At 47.3% G+C, this 16,698-nt stretch overlaps 1 protein-coding gene across 1 annotated transcript in view; it reads right to left on the minus strand.

Moving 5' to 3' along the window:
• The window catches only part of MTOR (mechanistic target of rapamycin), a gene marked incomplete at its 5' end in the record, with an annotated part of 98,189 nt that overhangs the window by 2,248 nt on the left and 79,243 nt on the right, over nucleotides 1-16,698 (minus strand). The window contains 13 exons of the mRNA XM_018559022.1: nucleotides 714-819; nucleotides 1,881-1,961; nucleotides 2,916-2,996; nucleotides 6,136-6,201; nucleotides 7,362-7,497; nucleotides 7,574-7,648; nucleotides 10,507-10,579; nucleotides 12,440-12,522; nucleotides 13,244-13,366; nucleotides 13,445-13,592; nucleotides 13,676-13,811; nucleotides 15,104-15,278; nucleotides 15,360-15,494. Coding sequence (XP_018414524.1) covers nucleotides 714-819; nucleotides 1,881-1,961; nucleotides 2,916-2,996; nucleotides 6,136-6,201; nucleotides 7,362-7,497; nucleotides 7,574-7,648; nucleotides 10,507-10,579; nucleotides 12,440-12,522; nucleotides 13,244-13,366; nucleotides 13,445-13,592; nucleotides 13,676-13,811; nucleotides 15,104-15,278; nucleotides 15,360-15,494 — 1,418 coding nt within the window. The remainder of the gene's footprint in view (nucleotides 1-713; nucleotides 820-1,880; nucleotides 1,962-2,915; nucleotides 2,997-6,135; nucleotides 6,202-7,361; nucleotides 7,498-7,573; nucleotides 7,649-10,506; nucleotides 10,580-12,439; nucleotides 12,523-13,243; nucleotides 13,367-13,444; nucleotides 13,593-13,675; nucleotides 13,812-15,103; nucleotides 15,279-15,359; nucleotides 15,495-16,698) is intronic.

Genomic DNA, 16,698 nt, shown 5'->3' on the forward strand with positions numbered 1-16,698 from the left:
TAAAGGAAAATCTATCACATTTCTTTTTCATCATGTGGATGGCCGGGTGCGTGTGTGTCACTTACCTGGGGAAGAGATGGCACCAGGATGCACTATGGGAAGAAGACAAGCCGGGGGAGGCAGTGTGATGCTGGGAAACCTCGGGTCCCGCCATGCATGTGGATGATACCGGGACTGGTACCACCGACCTAAACATTGTTACTGACCAAGTACACCCCTTAATGGAGACGGTATTCCCTGATGGCAGTGGCCTTTTCAGCAGGATAATGCGCCCGGCCACACTGCAACAATGGTTCAGGAATGGTTTGAGGAACACAACAATGAGTTTGAGGTAATGACTTGGTCTCCAAATTCTCCAGATCCTAATCCAAACGATCATCTGTGGGATGTGCTGGAAGTCCGATCCATGGAGGCCGATCACCTCACAACTTACAGGATTAAAAGGATCTGCTACGGACGGCTTGGTGCCAGATACCACAGCACACCTTCAGAGGTCTAGTGGAGTCCATGCCTTGATGGGTCAGGAAAAGGGGGACCTACTCAATATTAGTTGGGTGGTCATAATGTTATGGCTGATCAGCGTATAAGAAGCAAGTGGTCGACAGACTACCAGGATCACGTGTGTGGAATCGTCCTGAGTACTTTTAATCTACATACAAAAGGCGCAAACACCCATAAACAAGAATAAAAAAAAAAAAAATCAAGCAACTTACCATCCAATATAACACTGACAGAGGTTCTCGTGCGACGTGGCTTGTTTAATCAGCAGCTCCACTTGTGTGGCCACATCCAAAGTTTCTTCATGTAAAAAGTCTCGACCTGAAAAAAATAATTAAAGATAACTTGTATCACAGAGTAGAAAAATGCCTCAGTGCACCCAACTAAGGCAAACGGGAAGACATAACATGCCTAGTGCCATAATGTGCAGACCAAGCCGTCCAGAGGATGGAATAAACTATCAATGCCCTTTATGGGCAGCCAAGCAACAGTGCAGCATTGGTCCTGTGGTCAGAGTAAGTTCCTAGTTGCTGGTGAAAAGAACTAAAGCCAAATCTTTTCTTTGGCTTCAGTCCACTTCTGGGTAAAAGAAGTCTACACTGAGTGGCCAGATTATTATGACCACCCCATCAGTACTTCGTTGGGCCGCCTCGTGACTCCACGAGATGATGAAAGGTAATGCGAGGAATCTGACACGGCACTGTTGCCCTTCTGTTGTCTTGTACCAGTCTTGCCACTCTCCGTTCTGCCCTAACATTGACTAGTCGCTGACGGCCACAATTCGCACGTTCAGACCCAGATTTTCGGCTGGCAGTCCGGTCTTTAAACACTTTAACAACAGCTGCTCTTGAACATTTAACGAATTCTGCTGTTTTGCTGATACTCGCTCCATGGCTCCGAGCGCCAACAATCAACAATTTCCCCGTATCTTCAGAAACAAATCACTTCTACTGTCGTGGTAACCAACCCGCTTCCCTATTTATAATGGTTTGGCCCTCTAGCAACTTCAGCGCCAAATTATAGCTAATTTGCCTACAAAAGTCAGGCGGTCATAATAATCTGGCTACTCAGTGTATTTACTAATGTATTCCTGTGACCCAAAGTCAGCAATAACAGCTGGCGCTGCCTCTCTAGAACCAGCTGTGCCCGTCCCTCCAATGAGCACTGAAGTAACAGAGAGGAGAGTGGAATCCCTGTGGGGAGCGGAGAATGACAGTCACCGCTCTCAGAAAGGGGAAACCATGAGCTGTGCTTTTTGATCGCTCAGCTCTTGATCCATAGAGCCGGCATATGCCACCTGCAGTGTCCCACGCCGGCTCTAAGTACTGAGAAAAATTACATTTGACTTTCCAACACTTCTCCTTTAAATTGCCCCGCGTTACCTGTTAGCTTATCTCGGACCCTGTTAATAATCTGAATGGCTTTTTTATTCAGAGCTTCTGGCTGAACCAAGCCGTCGCCAACTGCAAGGAAAAGAAAAATATTATTGGATTAGTAAGTGTAATGAATACAATCCACTTCACATAGTTTTAAAAACTAGCTGGCTTCAGATATCTGGGAACAATGGACCTGCATGCACAATCTGACTGTCTCATGATGTCTTTTCACCCAGCTTCAGCGTTATCTTTAAATCATAGAACAAATGTCCATATAGTATGTGAATCTCTGCAGCACAAAAAAGCGACAGTATCAGCAGATGTTTTTTTTCCGGTAGCTGCCACCCTGATAACATAAAAATTACTTAATTCTTGAAGATCTACCTAAGTGCATTGGGAACCCCTTTGACATACTAAGACCCTATAGCAGCCATCATCAACCTTTTCACCACTGTGTAACCCTTGAAACAACATACGGGTCTCAGGGTACCCCTTCTAAAAATGATTACACCCACAGATATAGGTACATTAGCACGATCAGTAAGTTGTAGATATAGGAATGTAGAATACAGGAATGGGTAATTATTATTATTACATAGTATTTATAGAGCGCCAACAGTTTGCGCAGCGCTTTACAATGTAAGGAAGACATTACAATTACAATACAATTCAAGACAGGATGGTAAGGGGGGCCCTGCCCCTGAGGGCTTACAATCTGAAAGAGGAGGGGGAAATGATACATGAGGAGGTAGCTGTGTGGGGATGAATTCTTTGAGAATGTGATGGGTGTATATATATATATATATATACATATACTTCTCGATCTATCTCTGCAGAGAGCCGTGACTGTCACTCACAGCTCCCACAGCACACAAAAAGATCCCCGGCGCACCTGCCAGCTAGCCTGCAACAAGATGCTGAGACGCCATCACTGGAAGTAGGTTAAAAGAAGTAGAAAACTAATATAAAAGCAATCAAGGAATTCCAAAATGGTTCCCACACATTCCCTGTAAAGTGTATACACCTCCTATAGAAACTCACTGTATGTATGTATAGACTCGGGAGCGGTGCTCCCTGGCTTCTTATGTGCCGTCTCCCCAAGTTCCACCGTCTCCAGCATTTCTGAGAAAAACACAAAGAGAGAACAGTTATATACAACAAACCCAAATTCTGCTGGCCTGCAATGTTCAACACTATAACATAAATATCACAGAGCTGAAAGGGCACAAGCAACAACCAGTGTCTGGTTCCAGTGCACCTCTTCATTCATCAGCGGCAATGAGCCAACTGCGGCAATACTGCTGGAATGACGGCCTCTCAGTCTGGTCAGTACAAAAAAACAAATGAACCAAAGGAATATGAAGGTGACTGTTGTAGGCACAGCAGGCGGTTTGATGGTTTGTTCAGACAGCCCCGGACGCAGTCGCCTTTAGCCCTCATTCACACCGGAATCGGCCGGCACAGCTCGGTGCCGCGTGCACGGCCATAACGGGCAGCTCCCGGGAAGCACAGGTGCTGCGTGTGATTAGTACGCAGCCCCCGTCCTTCTTTATGGGACTACACGGCCGTACGCCCCCCTCAATTACAGGTCAAAAGGGGTGCGCGTTTCCTGGCTGGGACGCAGACGGGATCCACCCTGTCAGCATACGAGTACGCCCACCCGCACCTGTACGGACCTGCAGTCCCATAGAGAAGGACGGGGGCTGCGTACTAAATCACACACAGCACCTGTCCTTCCCGACAGCAGTATAACCCAACAGTCACTGAATTCCGGTGTCCTCCAATAACGGAGAAAGGAATTCTATCGTGACATTTATTAACCACTATGAGTTTTGTAACTTAGTATTTTAGGATTTTTTTCCTTGATGGGACACTTTAAAATCAACATCTAAACAATTAAAAGTAAAAACAAAAAAAAATTTATTGGGAACGTTTCCTGACCTATTGCATATTTCTTCCAAACTATTTTTACTAACAAAAGTATCATCTTAATCCCCCATCTGTCTTCGATTCTGAGAAGTAAGTCTCCGCGTTATGTAACCCTTTAATACATACCATGTGTGTTTAAAAATAAAAGCGGATCTCTTGGCGGATCGTGTTTATTGGGGGAATTCTTAATTTTACAATATGGAAACGCAATCATTAGTTCTTATTTTACGGGGCTTTAGCTTGGCCTTGTGAGCCGCACAGTATGTGGAGATTCGGCGTCGGCAAATCAAGTTACAGCGTGAGGTGGTTGGAGGAGAATCTGGACTGTGTCAGTGTGAACACCATGCTGGAAAAACGGGACTTCTTTATAGATGAATCCGTCAAAATGATAACTAGATATGTGCAGGCCGTAGTGAGAATACAATGTCATTTGAAGAGCAGCCAGCGGCTTTTTTAACGTCCTCTATCCAGTTACAATATTACCCACAAATGAGGTTTAACAAAGAAAAAAAGTTTCAAATTAAAGCTGAATTCCAGACAAAAAAAGGTGGAGTAGGGGGGCTAGTCTATAAAAGAAACTTGCCTGAATCCGCTGTCACATGATCTCCGGGCATCTTTCAGCAGGGGTGACATGGGATTTAAAGGAGCTGTCTATTCCCTTCACAGGTCCGACCAACCGGTCTTGTGTCTGCCCCTTGTGTGATGTCACTCCTAAGTTCTGCATCACCCTGTGATGGCCACCTGTGACAGCCAATGGGCACTGCATGACTCTGCGATGGCCATTTGTAACAGCCAATGGGCATTACATGACCCTGCGATGGCCATTTGTGACAGCCGATGGGCATTACATGACCCTGCGATGGCCATTTGTGACAGCCGATGGGCATTACATGACCCTGCGATGGCCATTTGTGACAGCCGATGGGCATTACATGACCCTGCGATGGCCATTTGTGACAGCCGATGGGCATTACATGACCCTGCGATGGCCATTTGTGACAGCCAATGGGCACTGCATGTCCATGTGATGGTCATTTGTGACAGCCAATGGGCACTGCATGTCCATGTGATGGTCATTTGTGACAGCCAATGGGCACTGCATGTCCATGTGATGGTCATTTGTGACAGCCAATGGGCACTGCATGTCCATGTGATGGTCATTTGTGACAGCCAATGGGCACTGCATGTCCATGTGATGGTCATTTGTGACAGCCAATGGGCACTGCATGACCCTGTGATGGCCATTTGGCACAGCCAATGGGCACTGCGTGACCCTGCCATGGCCATTTGTGACAGCCAATGGGGACCGCATGACCCTGTGATGGCCATTTGTGACAGCCAATGGGGACTGCATGACCCTGTGATGGCCATTTGTGACAGCCAATGGGGACTGCATGACCCTGTGATGGCCATTTGTAACAGCCAACGGGCAGCATCCACATAACCAGAAAGCCATATGGGCACTGCAGACTGGACCTTTTTACACTACCGAGCAGAAGAGAGAAGACTTGGGTCATGTGACTGCAGATTCAGGTAAGCGGACAGCCAGATGTATTTTTGTTTTATAGGGCCTTTGCATTATTTAAAAGGGAGGTAGAGTGGGATGTTTTTATTTTTATGTTTCTACCCACATGAAGGTTCCACACATGCATGGCTCTATGCACAGAAAAAAAATTGCAACAAGAAAAGACTTACGTGGTCTCTTCTGCTATACATGTAAAACACTGAGAAGATTTACATCATACAAATCATATTTGTATCCAAAAGAAACCCCATTAAATAAGCAAAATGTCACACTGAATATCCATAGAGTTGTATATAAGGAGAAGTAATGAGCCGGCGTGTGACATCTGCAGTGTCCATAGATCGGGCGGCTCTATAGATCGAAAACTAAGCGATCACAAACCACTGATTGCTCAGCTCACTGTGGTCCCATGCAGAGAGCGCTGCCAGTCACCGCTCCACGCAGGGATTCCCTCCTCCCCTCTCTTTGTGTTCCTCTAGCGCTCATTGGAGGGACAGATCGAGGAGGGGGCGGGCACAGCTGGCGCTGGCTCTAGAGTGGCACAGCCAGCTGTCAATCATACAGCAGGGTGGATCCCGCCAATATTGTCAGGATGCTTCCCGGCTGCAGCGCGGGCTCTGGGCTGTCACAGGAGCACATTACTCCTGTGATCCAAAATAGAACTAAAGCCAAAAAAAAAAAAGGTTTGGCTTTAGTTCTCCTTTAGCAGGAGATCTTCTTTTGGTGGTACTGACCGTGTGAGTACACAACAAGATATAGGCTGGGGCACTTAGCATACAGACGACGCTGCCATCGGACTGGACTTACCGACAGACTGTCCGGCGGAATAGGAATCTGTCCGCGTACGGGAACGCTTGGTGGCCTTTATATTGGCTGTAAAGCACAGCAGAGAGTGGTGAGAAAACGACAGATGGAGAAATTTTAAAAGGCACATTGACTTTTCTAGTCGCTGCTGCAAAAGCTAACCTGTCATTGCTCAAACGGTAAACTAACCCAGCAGGCGCCGCCAGGTGTTGATAGGTGTCACCAGCTTCATAAAATGTTGGCAAATATAGAACTGAAGAAATGGTGGGAGGACAGTGGTGTGCTGTCTAATGCAACCATAGCAGCTAGATTAGTCAGGGCAGCAGAAGATTACAGAACACTGGCTTATAATCAGGGCCGGATTTACTCTCTCTGCTGCCCCAAGGCCAGGCTCCTCTATGCATCCCCCTCTCCGCCAACCCCCTCCCACCCAATGGAGAATGGCAACCAGATGGCGGAGTGGCAGAGATATTTATTTTTTACTTTATCACTTTTTTTATTTGAATTATTTTTTTTTCTTAATTTTTATTTTATAATTTTTTTAATTTCAATTTAATTTTTTTTCCACTTAACTTTATTGCTATCACACGGCAGCTAACAAGCCCCCCGTGTTATAGCATTTGGAGGTGACAGGTTCTCTTTCTTGAACCTGTCACCTCCAATATAGGAGTTCTAGCACAGCACTGTGCTGGCTCTCCTGTGACAGCTGAGAGGGGAAGGCTGTGAGTGCTCGCACGGAGCAGATCAGAGAACGGACGCTCTCTGCTCCCTGCTCTCCATCCTGAAGAGAGGATCTTCGGCCGGCGGGGGGGGGGGGAGCCGGCGAGCTCTCCTGTGACAGCTGAGATAGGAAGGCCGTGAGGCAGGGGGAGGACGGACCTGCAGGCTGCATACAAGTGATCTTGGCGGCATCGCCGAGATCACTTGTAAATGGAGAAACAGCTTCCCCGCTCTACTTTTAGCTGTGCTTGCCCAAAACAGAGCTAAATGTAGGAAACAACTACCCGCCCCTTGCCCCGGACGATAGGAATACCAGTCACCCCTCTGCTCCCCTGGCCCATGGCCTTGTGGGAATTCCGGCCCTGCTTATAATTCAGTACTAGTCTGCTACATGGAAGCCACAGCTGTGCAAGTGTTGGTAATATCTCAGTATGGCGCTCGTACAATATAACAATCTCCAGAAACATTACATGAAATATGTAACACAGACCACCTCCTATGGTACTCACTGTCCATCAGCCTCCAGTTGAGGAGTGGATCATACACGAAGGCCTCCAGTACGGCCATAACACTGTCTCTATGTTCCCGTAGAACCTCCATTACTGTGTGGCAGGTGATGCGGTAGTTTCCATCCAGGCCGGTTACCTGTAGATCAAGGAAGATAAGAAATGTATGAAGCGGGCAATAATTACAGGCATTCATCAAGAGGTTCGTTCCCCACCTCCATAGCGTTGGTCAGCATTCTCGTTAGCCGGAATGGGATCTTCTCTGGGAACTTCTCTCTGGTCATGGCCACCTACGATATAAAGAATAGAGTCATTAAACACTGACAAGTACATGAAAATTTGCATGCTGGCAGTTAAAATACCAGCTTCATGAAAACAGTAACGGAGGGGGGGTGTTTGAGGACGGTTTCAGGTTGGACGGCTAGCACTAATGTACTAAACCTGATGCTCTCACACCAATGCAGTTTAAGGGTGGATGCTGGGGAAAAGGGGGTGTTAGATACCCGAGAGTAGTGATGGGTTCGGGTGTGTTTGCAGCTCCACGTGCCGAGCCTGCCAGGAAGCTGACCGCGCCAATCAAAAGGTACTGAGACATTATCCCGATCCGCAGCTGCAGAGATCGGGAAATGTCTCCGTGCCTGTGATTGGCACCGCGGCACTGTCAGCTTCCTGGCGGGCTCGGCACGTGGAGCTTCGAACACGCCCGAACCCATCACTACCTGTGAGCTGGCAACACAGCACCTAGCAATGAATCCACCTGACAGAAATATATTGAACAAAGGTGGGGGCCCTCCAGCTGTTGTAGAACTAAAAAGTCCCATGAGGCATTGCAAGGCTGACAGTTCCAGGCATCACAGGATTTGTAGTTAAAGGAGAACTATGGGGTCAGTGTTTTTCCCCATAGTTCTCCTTGGGGTAACGGGAGGACACAAACTAGCGTCCTCCCGTTACCCTAAGCTCAGTATATACGGAGCTACAGCTCGCGGTATACTGAGACGCCGCACCTGGAGCGGATCCCGACTTAGATGACGGGATCCGCCCAGCTGCGTGAGTGACAGCTGGCTCTGCCTATCTAGAGGCAGAGCCAGCTGTACCCGCCCCCCCCCCCGTCCGTTCCGCCGGTCGGGGCTGGCGGAGCGGGGAGGGGGGAATCCAGCCCCTCCCCCTGTCACGGCAGAGAGCCGTGACAGGATCGAGAGGTGAGCGAACGCCGGTATGTGTTCGCTCACCTCCCGATCTACTGAGCAGACCTGTGACAGTCTCATTGTTACAGGTCGGCTTAGAACTATGAGGTGAGTGGAAATCACTCATGTCATAGTTCTCCTTTAAAACACAGCTGGAGGGCCAGCGTTGCCCACCCCTGAACTAAGGGCTGTAAATAATTACACAGCCTCCTCTGTAATTGCAGAAAGTTTACAGTCCAGCGGAATTTTCAGTTTAAATCAGCTAAATACATTCCAGGTGCTTAAAAACAAGTTTTGCAATTTATTACAGTTTGTTTTTCTTTTGGAACCAGCCACAGCCTGAGAACGGCCCGTCCCCTGCCAGCATGCTGCAGAAAAGGAGCCTTGCTCTCCACGTGGAAGAAGTGGTCTCTCTGCAAAGATCTGACATCCCCCCTTTGCTGTGATTTAAAGCTCATGCTCTCTGCGGATTGGAGAGCCCTAGCTTTGACTCAGCAGGGGGCATGGCTCTGCAGAGAGACCGCTGCTTCCACACAGAGAGCAAATGTCCCTCTCTGCAGCATGCTGGCAGGGGGCAGGCTTTTTTTTTTAACTCAGGTTGTGGCAGCTGAAGGGCTGGTTCACACCGCAAAGTCTGCGTTCCAGAGCGTTCGGCCTCTGAGCCAGCCAGCTCCCTGCGTTCAAGGGCGGAAGGGGGCGTGGAGGTGCATTGAAGCCAATGGCACCACAGCCACACCCCCTGCCCACAGTGCAATCGCACTCACCGCAGGCACATTAGTGTTTGCTTTCCGGTCCAGTGCAATCTGCAAAAATAGTGCTTGCAGTATTTTTGCAGATCGTGCGGGCGGGAGTTGGACTGGGGGGGCGTGGCTGCGATACCAATGACTTCAATGCACCACCACGCTCCCTCCTACAGGGAGCTGGCTGGCTTTCGTACCAGACGCCAAACGCTCGGGAACGCAGACTTTGTGGTGTGAACCGGCCCTTAAAAAGCAAACAAACCCTTTGCACACATTTTGCTTTGATGCACCTGGAACGTTTTTATACCATTTAAACTGAAAGTTCAATTGGGCTTCAACCCCGTCCTGCAGAATCCCTTCAAGGTGGCCAAACATGTAGCCATTATCTGCAGATATGGGTCATTAAAGCCTTTCCTGTTGATAATCCCTTGATCTATGGAATGTTCCGGCTTTTCTGCCTGACAAGTTAGCCACTCTTGCTTGCATACAGCTGTTCCAGGCACGTTGGCCCTCATCCTTGCAAGGTATGGAAGCCACAGCTTCTGTGCAGTAGGGTCCACAGAACGGGGAAATGCTTTACCTTACAGTACATCTAGAACCGAGACGTTTAGGCCTGAAACCTGACCACTCACTTTGTCTGGATGACATGAGCAGCAGAATGTAAGACCGCTTCCTGGATTAGTGAGGTCAGGCAGCATCAAAGGAAACAAATACGGCAGAGGAAGACGTCTCTAGCTCTGTTTGGAAAATTCGGTGTATGAGTTCTACACATCCATCTAATAGTCATCTGCGTCTGTTGGGTCACATCAGTGTGCACTCCACCCTGCTTTCTGCCAGCCATCTGCTTCATGTTAAATGTCCTGAACCCTCCACTATTCTGCCGACATTAATATCTTGTGTTTAAAGTCCTAATCAGATTGAAGACAATACTTTGTACAAAGAGAGGCAATCAAGAAAGTAAAAAGGGCTCCATTCCTGGGTGCTTATGTATTCTTCAATAATTGCCTTACATCACTGCACAACAAACCCCTTCCCCTAATTGTCTGCAATGGACAGGGCAGTGATGTCACTGGATGCTCCGTGCTGCATACACAATACAAGGTTTGGGGGCCTCATAACAATGCACTCAATAATTACATTTAACTCACTCATTGCCAGGCAAAGTTTTTACTCAAAAGGAAACAAATGAAAAAAAGTATCTACTAAGAGCAGGTAGGTGATCACCTCGAAACAGTCACCAAAGTCAATGTGTAGAATTTTCCCACTGAGCCGGTCCAGCATCAAGTTGGAAGGATGTCTGCGAGAAGAGAGGACGGCAAGTAAGACATCAGTGATCAGGAACCCTCAGACCCATTGTTCACCCCCCAACTTTTCTGCCTGTAAACATTCCAAATACAAACACTACAGGTGAAACTCGAATAATTAGAATATCGTGCAAAAGTAATGGCAGTAATTGCTGCAAAAGTGGCCCAAACCAAGTACTGAGTACATATGCATGCTTGTACTTTTCAGAGGTCCGATATTGTTCTATGTACAATCCTTGTTTTATTGATTGCATGTAATAATCTACTTTTTTGAGGTTGTGGATTTGGGGTTCTTGGGGTTTTCATGAGCTGTAAGCCATAATCATCACAATGATGACAAATCACGGCTTGAATTATCTTGCTTTGCATGTAATGAGTCTATCTCATATATTAGTTTCACCTTTTAAGTTGCATTAGTGAAATAAATGAACTTTGCACGATATTCTAATTATTCGAGTTTCACCTGTATATGGCCAAAACTAAAAAAAAAAAAAAAAAAAATGCATCCTGCTGAAGATGATTAATAATACTTACCCCATCTGGATGCCTCTAACCTTTTCTCTTTTGCACAGCTTCAAACACACACCAGAAGCATCACACTTCGGATCTGTGTTGCGGTGCATTCAATGCAATGTGTGTTGTGTTACAGCCATTTATTTAGACTGGGTTGCCAATGCATCACAACCAAAAACAGACATGCCCTATTCTTTTCAATGCAGCACACCACAAGGGACGGCATGCATTTTTTCTTTTGCTTTTGCTTTAATACGCTACACATATGGGTATCACGCAGAAAACTGTCAATCACTTCCAATAGAAAGACGTCAGTGACTTGCAATGTGACACTATCGAGAGAATGTTACAGTCCCCACAAGCCAGCAGGTCAAATATCTGCACTGCTGGAGCTGCTCTGTGCCCTGTACTGTGCTCTGACCTCAACCCTGCCGAACAGCCAGGATATTAAAGAGGAAATGAAGTGTGGAAGTTATGCCCAACAAAAGCAGGCATAGGATAAAGGACTAGTCTGCACTATTGCCTTGGATCTCCCTGCAGCTGATCTTTTTTTTCTCCCTACTGACTTACCATGCCTTGTTCGGCACTATGTGGCAGCAGCCATCATGGTAGAGGCAGGGCTTTGCATCCTCATGTTGGCACTTCTAGCAAGGAGAACAGTAGTGACATTACCAGAGCGCACAGTTATTATCCTCAGACTAGCAGTCAGAGGCAGCAGAGCCTTACATTTAACACTGCAGATATACAACTGAGGATAGAGAACAGAGCTCTCTCACACCAGGAAGCGCACTATCTTTTTTTTGGGGGGGGGGTTAATAAAAACAAAAGGTACATTTATCATGGTACTGTTTAGGCACAACTAAATGTACCCTATATCATTGCAAATCTTTTGCTTTCTGGTCTATGTTAACTGCAACACTGACAGCAAGGCGGCTGCCATCATCACCAACCACAAGTGCCAATTTCAAATGATACTCTTATTGATGAATGCAAAAAAATTCCATCAACAATGTTCCAAAATCTACTGGAGCCTTCCCATGAGGGAAAAAGCTCTCACAGATTTTTGGAATGAAACACTGCATGTCCAGATGCTCACGAATGGAGTTATTTAATACAGAACAGCAATTATCAAAGCATATAAAATGGCAGATAAGATTTAACATGCTACTGTTATTCCTAAAGCCATTTTTTAAATCCGCAGCTTCTTTAGGCATTTCCTGTTATAGGGTGCCAACACTCTTGCAGTTGTGCTCCCGTCTTGTCACATGGCTTTCCGATGACAGTCCCACCTCCACCACCCCCTCTCATGTAACAGCACCTCTTCCACTTGGGTCACCTACCTGTCACCTAGCCCCAGGATGTACCCCACCATGGACATCACTGCCAGAGAGCGGGTGTAATTAGTTCTTCTGTCAAACCAGACCTGGAACATAAAATGAAATACTAACTTACATCTGGGAACCATGCGTTGAGGCCTTTATTACTTTTATCACAATATATTGCAAATAAACTACCTTTTTTAGCTACCTTTCCATCTCAACAAACAAACAAGACACTCGTTGTATTAATAGAAGTGTGTCGTAAGAGAATTGCATAGTCTGCCATTGCTGACCTTCCATGAAAATACTCATTGCCTGGTGTGCTGCCACAGCCAGTGCCATTTTTGTATTATTTCGGCTGTTTCAGTTACACTGCATATATATTGCATTACATTGTGTTATGCTGTATTCCCAGGGGAGGCCAATAAGTTCTTACCCTCACCATGATCTAGATGTGCTAGGGATCTGATATTTTGCAGAAGTCCTGGAGGCGAGTATGGGAGGAGTTGACAAGGGAGCTGAAAAGCAGGAGGCCTTGGGAAGAGCGGAGTGGACGGTTAGGGTTGATCCAGTGGCTTCAATAAACTGAGTCACTGATAAGGAACAAGGATCCAAGTCAGATGTTCTGCCTTAACTGGCTGCATTTTAGTCCCAGTCAGTGACGCAAAGTATTGAACCTATAAACCTTGAGGCAGATAACATTCTAGGCAGCAATGGCAGCCTTCCGTCAAATGAAACATTTCTAAATGCTATTAACCTCTAAACTGACATATAAATGCAGCATGCCTACTTGGAAATGTTAGCACCGTGGCATTGCTCTCTTACCTCGGAGCTGGGGCTTTTTAGCCAGAGCAGCTTGGCAAGATCATCCCCGGCAGTGTTGTTCACAGCATGTTCAAACACCTCCACCTTCTGCATGAGGGTCAGATGGTCGTAATCTGGAGCCATCTGAGAACAGATACTATGATTAGCTCCCGCTCTGTTGTGCCGTACATAATGATCCGCCTAAGGAGATCGCTGGATTACCCTTAGCATGATGCGGTGCTCTATGTTCAGCAGTATCTTCTTCTTCTCCCGGTAGTCTCGGATCAGAGCATGCAGAGTGTCGCAATGTGGCACCCAACCAATCAGGCCCGAGTTTGTGGACAGAGGGATGACCGCATATCTCTGGATGCTGCTGGGAGAAAACGAAACATCATCACCGAGACACAGTTACCAACGCTGCCAGACTAACGCCGGAGGGGTCAAAGACGCTACCTGAGGTTTTTCCGCAGAGATGCCGGATCATTTGCTAGCAGCGTGTTCACCAGGCCGAAGAGCTGCATCACCCTCTCATCCTGGCGCAGGTCTTCGTGACCCTTCAGAAGAAACATGAATTCATGGCCGTTGCTTCCTGCAGAGATACAAAGCAGATTTGGGGTAAAGATTCACACCAAACATTACTGGGATTAGGATTTGTATGTGGAGTTCGATGGAATCATTTAAAGGAGAACTATGGGGTCAGGGATTTCCCCCATAGTTCTCCTTAGGGTAACTGGAGGACAAACTAGCGTCCTCCCGTCACCCTAGGCTCAGTATACCGCGAGCCGTATACTGAGCGGTATACTGAGACGCCGCAGCTGAAGCGGATCCCGACAATTGTGGCGGGATCCGCCCAGCTGCGTGACTGACAGCTGGCTCTGCCTATCTAAAGGCAGAGCCAGCTGTACCCACCCCCTCCCCCGTCCGTTCCGCCAGTCAGCGCTGGGGGATCGGAGCGGGGAGGGGGGAATCCAGCCCCTCCCCTGTCACAGCAGAGAGCCGTGACAGGATCGAGAGGTGAGCGAACGCCGGTATGTGTTCTCTCAACTCCCGATCTACTGAGCCGACCTGTGAGTTCTCCTTTAATAACTGTCCTAAAGAGAACCAGTCATAAATGGACTTGTGCATGCACCTGTATATTTAGTCTTAATCTATAACCATTCCGGCTTATGTATGAAAGAGTTATATGTGCCCTCATTTTTTAGTTTCATCTTGAGTGTCTGGGGAGAAGTAAGTTGTCACCTAATCTTCTGAAATAATAATATCAAACAGAACTAAGAGGAATCTAAACGATGAGGTTCAGAGATTTGAACCGCACGCCCAGGAGCTGTAACACAGGAGTCTAGCAGATGACAAAGAAGACACTGACGGACCTCAGGGAGCCTCTCAGTTCCAGAGCCGCTGTCTGTTCAGACTATATGACTGGCTGGTTCTGACATCAATACAGTCTGTTTAAATGCCGAGACACAGGAAGTGTCCTAGGCATGTCAAATTAGCAAAGATGTCACCAGCATACCAAAAAGATTTCAGCACTTTACACTGTATAACTGAAACAATGGAGGATCCAGCATCTACCATCTACACTTTTCCAGGGTTCTGTGACATTTATTCACGGAGCATGCCGAGTCACTTGCTGCCATCTCAGATCCAGCTCCAACAGTGAGGTCTCCCCACCATACTGTGGACGTTTTGTAACCCCTCTTCTTTGGGGTGTTCCTACTTACCCGCGGGCCCCAAAAATATAAAATGAACATCCGGCAGGTAACCTGGGGCCCCCATCTAGCAGACTTTGCAGGTGTGTGGTGAACTCAAACACATATATGTTATAACTACATGCATAATACATAGATGTTAAAAGGTCTGTAAGTAAAAAGCAAAGCCCACCCATCAGTGTCAGCTTCCTTGGCCTCTGCTTGGAGGTGATGACTTGCAGAGAAGCTGCTATGGACTGGATACGTATTATCGGTTGATTGGGGTCGTATGTTCCTGGCACAGCTAGCTCCAGATCTCGGCACATTAGAAGCTTGGGCGAGACGTACTGAAGTTCCAGTGACGTTAGCTGTAATACACAACACAATGGAATACCAAACAAACAAAACCACATCTCCGTCAAAGTAATGTCAACGGCCAACGTATTCACCTGCGGCAGCTGTTTGGAGATTCTTCTAAAGACGTGGTAGTAAAGGTCCCAGGCCTGCGTCAGATCTTTCACATTCCCCGATTTCATGTATTTCCGACACCAATCCTGAGCTTCCATCAGATCTCTCCCATAGGCCTTCAAGGGCAGGTAGGAAGGAAAGGAGGTCGCATGACGACAGCCGAGGGAGAATTGGAAGCAAACATTAGGATGACGTCAGATACGTTGCAGAGCGAGTAAACTAAAAAGATGGACATTTCCCAAAGACTTTTAATATCACATGAAAGGAAATGTGATATTTGCCAGGCCGTTTCAGCAAAGGCATGAAAGAGTGACCTACTGGTTGCAGAATTCCAACTCAAGTAAGTTCTGGTGTCAGAGCATTCCGGAGATGATAACATTCTTCCACTGGTAACATCTTATGCTTTTCTGTGGCTGCTGGCTCTGACAGCCCATTAAGTCTGCTTTGACCTGCCATGCAACACTAGCATTGCTAATGCTGCAATTCTTTTCTCTAGGGAATCTCAAAACCAGACCCTGAAATATGAAAGAACTATACCCGAGACTGCACTATGTGACACCATTACATGAAACATGATAGGGTATCAGCTGCAGGTATAACACTGCGTCAGTCTACTGTTTCTTTTCTCTATTCTATGACAGCAAGTGCTGGCAGTCTTAGGCCCCATTCATACTAAGCGGATTGTCATGCGATTTTGCGCATTTTTGCCGTGCGATATCGCGAGAAGTCGCCGGCCAATGATTTTCAATGGAGCTGTCCTAAAGGAGAACAATGGGGTCAGGGCTTTTCCCCATAGTTCTCCTTAGGGTAACAGGAGGACACAAACTAGCGTCCTCCCGTCACCCTAAGCTCAGTATATAGGGAGCAACAGCTCGCGGTATACTGAGACGCTGCAGCTGGATGTCTGGATCCGCCCAGCTGCGTGAGTGACAGCTGGTTCTGCCTATCTAGAGGCAGAGCCAGCTGTACCCGCCCCTCCCCCGTCCGTTCCGCCAGTCAGAGGGGAATCCAGCCACTCCCCTGTCAAGGCAGAGAGCCGTGACAGGATCGAGAGGTGAGCGAACGCCGGTATGTGTTCGCTCACCTCCCGATCTACTGAGCCGACCTGTGACAGTCTCATTGTCACAGGTCGGCTAGAACTATGAGGTGAGTGAAAAGCTTGTTCTCCTTTAATGTACAGCCTCCATGTCGCGCCTGCAGGACCCTTTTTTCGGCGGATGTCGCTCGATTTTTCTATTTTTTTAATGCAGCCCGACGGTGAAGGTCGCGCTACCGTCGCCCCGAACAGTCGCGCTATCCCGGCTGCGCGGATCCGCTTCT

This window comes from Nanorana parkeri, unplaced genomic scaffold, assembly GCF_000935625.1.
Source record: "Nanorana parkeri isolate BGI_ZX_2015 unplaced genomic scaffold, ASM93562v1 scaffold376, whole genome shotgun sequence".
Taxonomy (NCBI): domain Eukaryota; kingdom Metazoa; phylum Chordata; class Amphibia; order Anura; family Dicroglossidae; genus Nanorana; species Nanorana parkeri.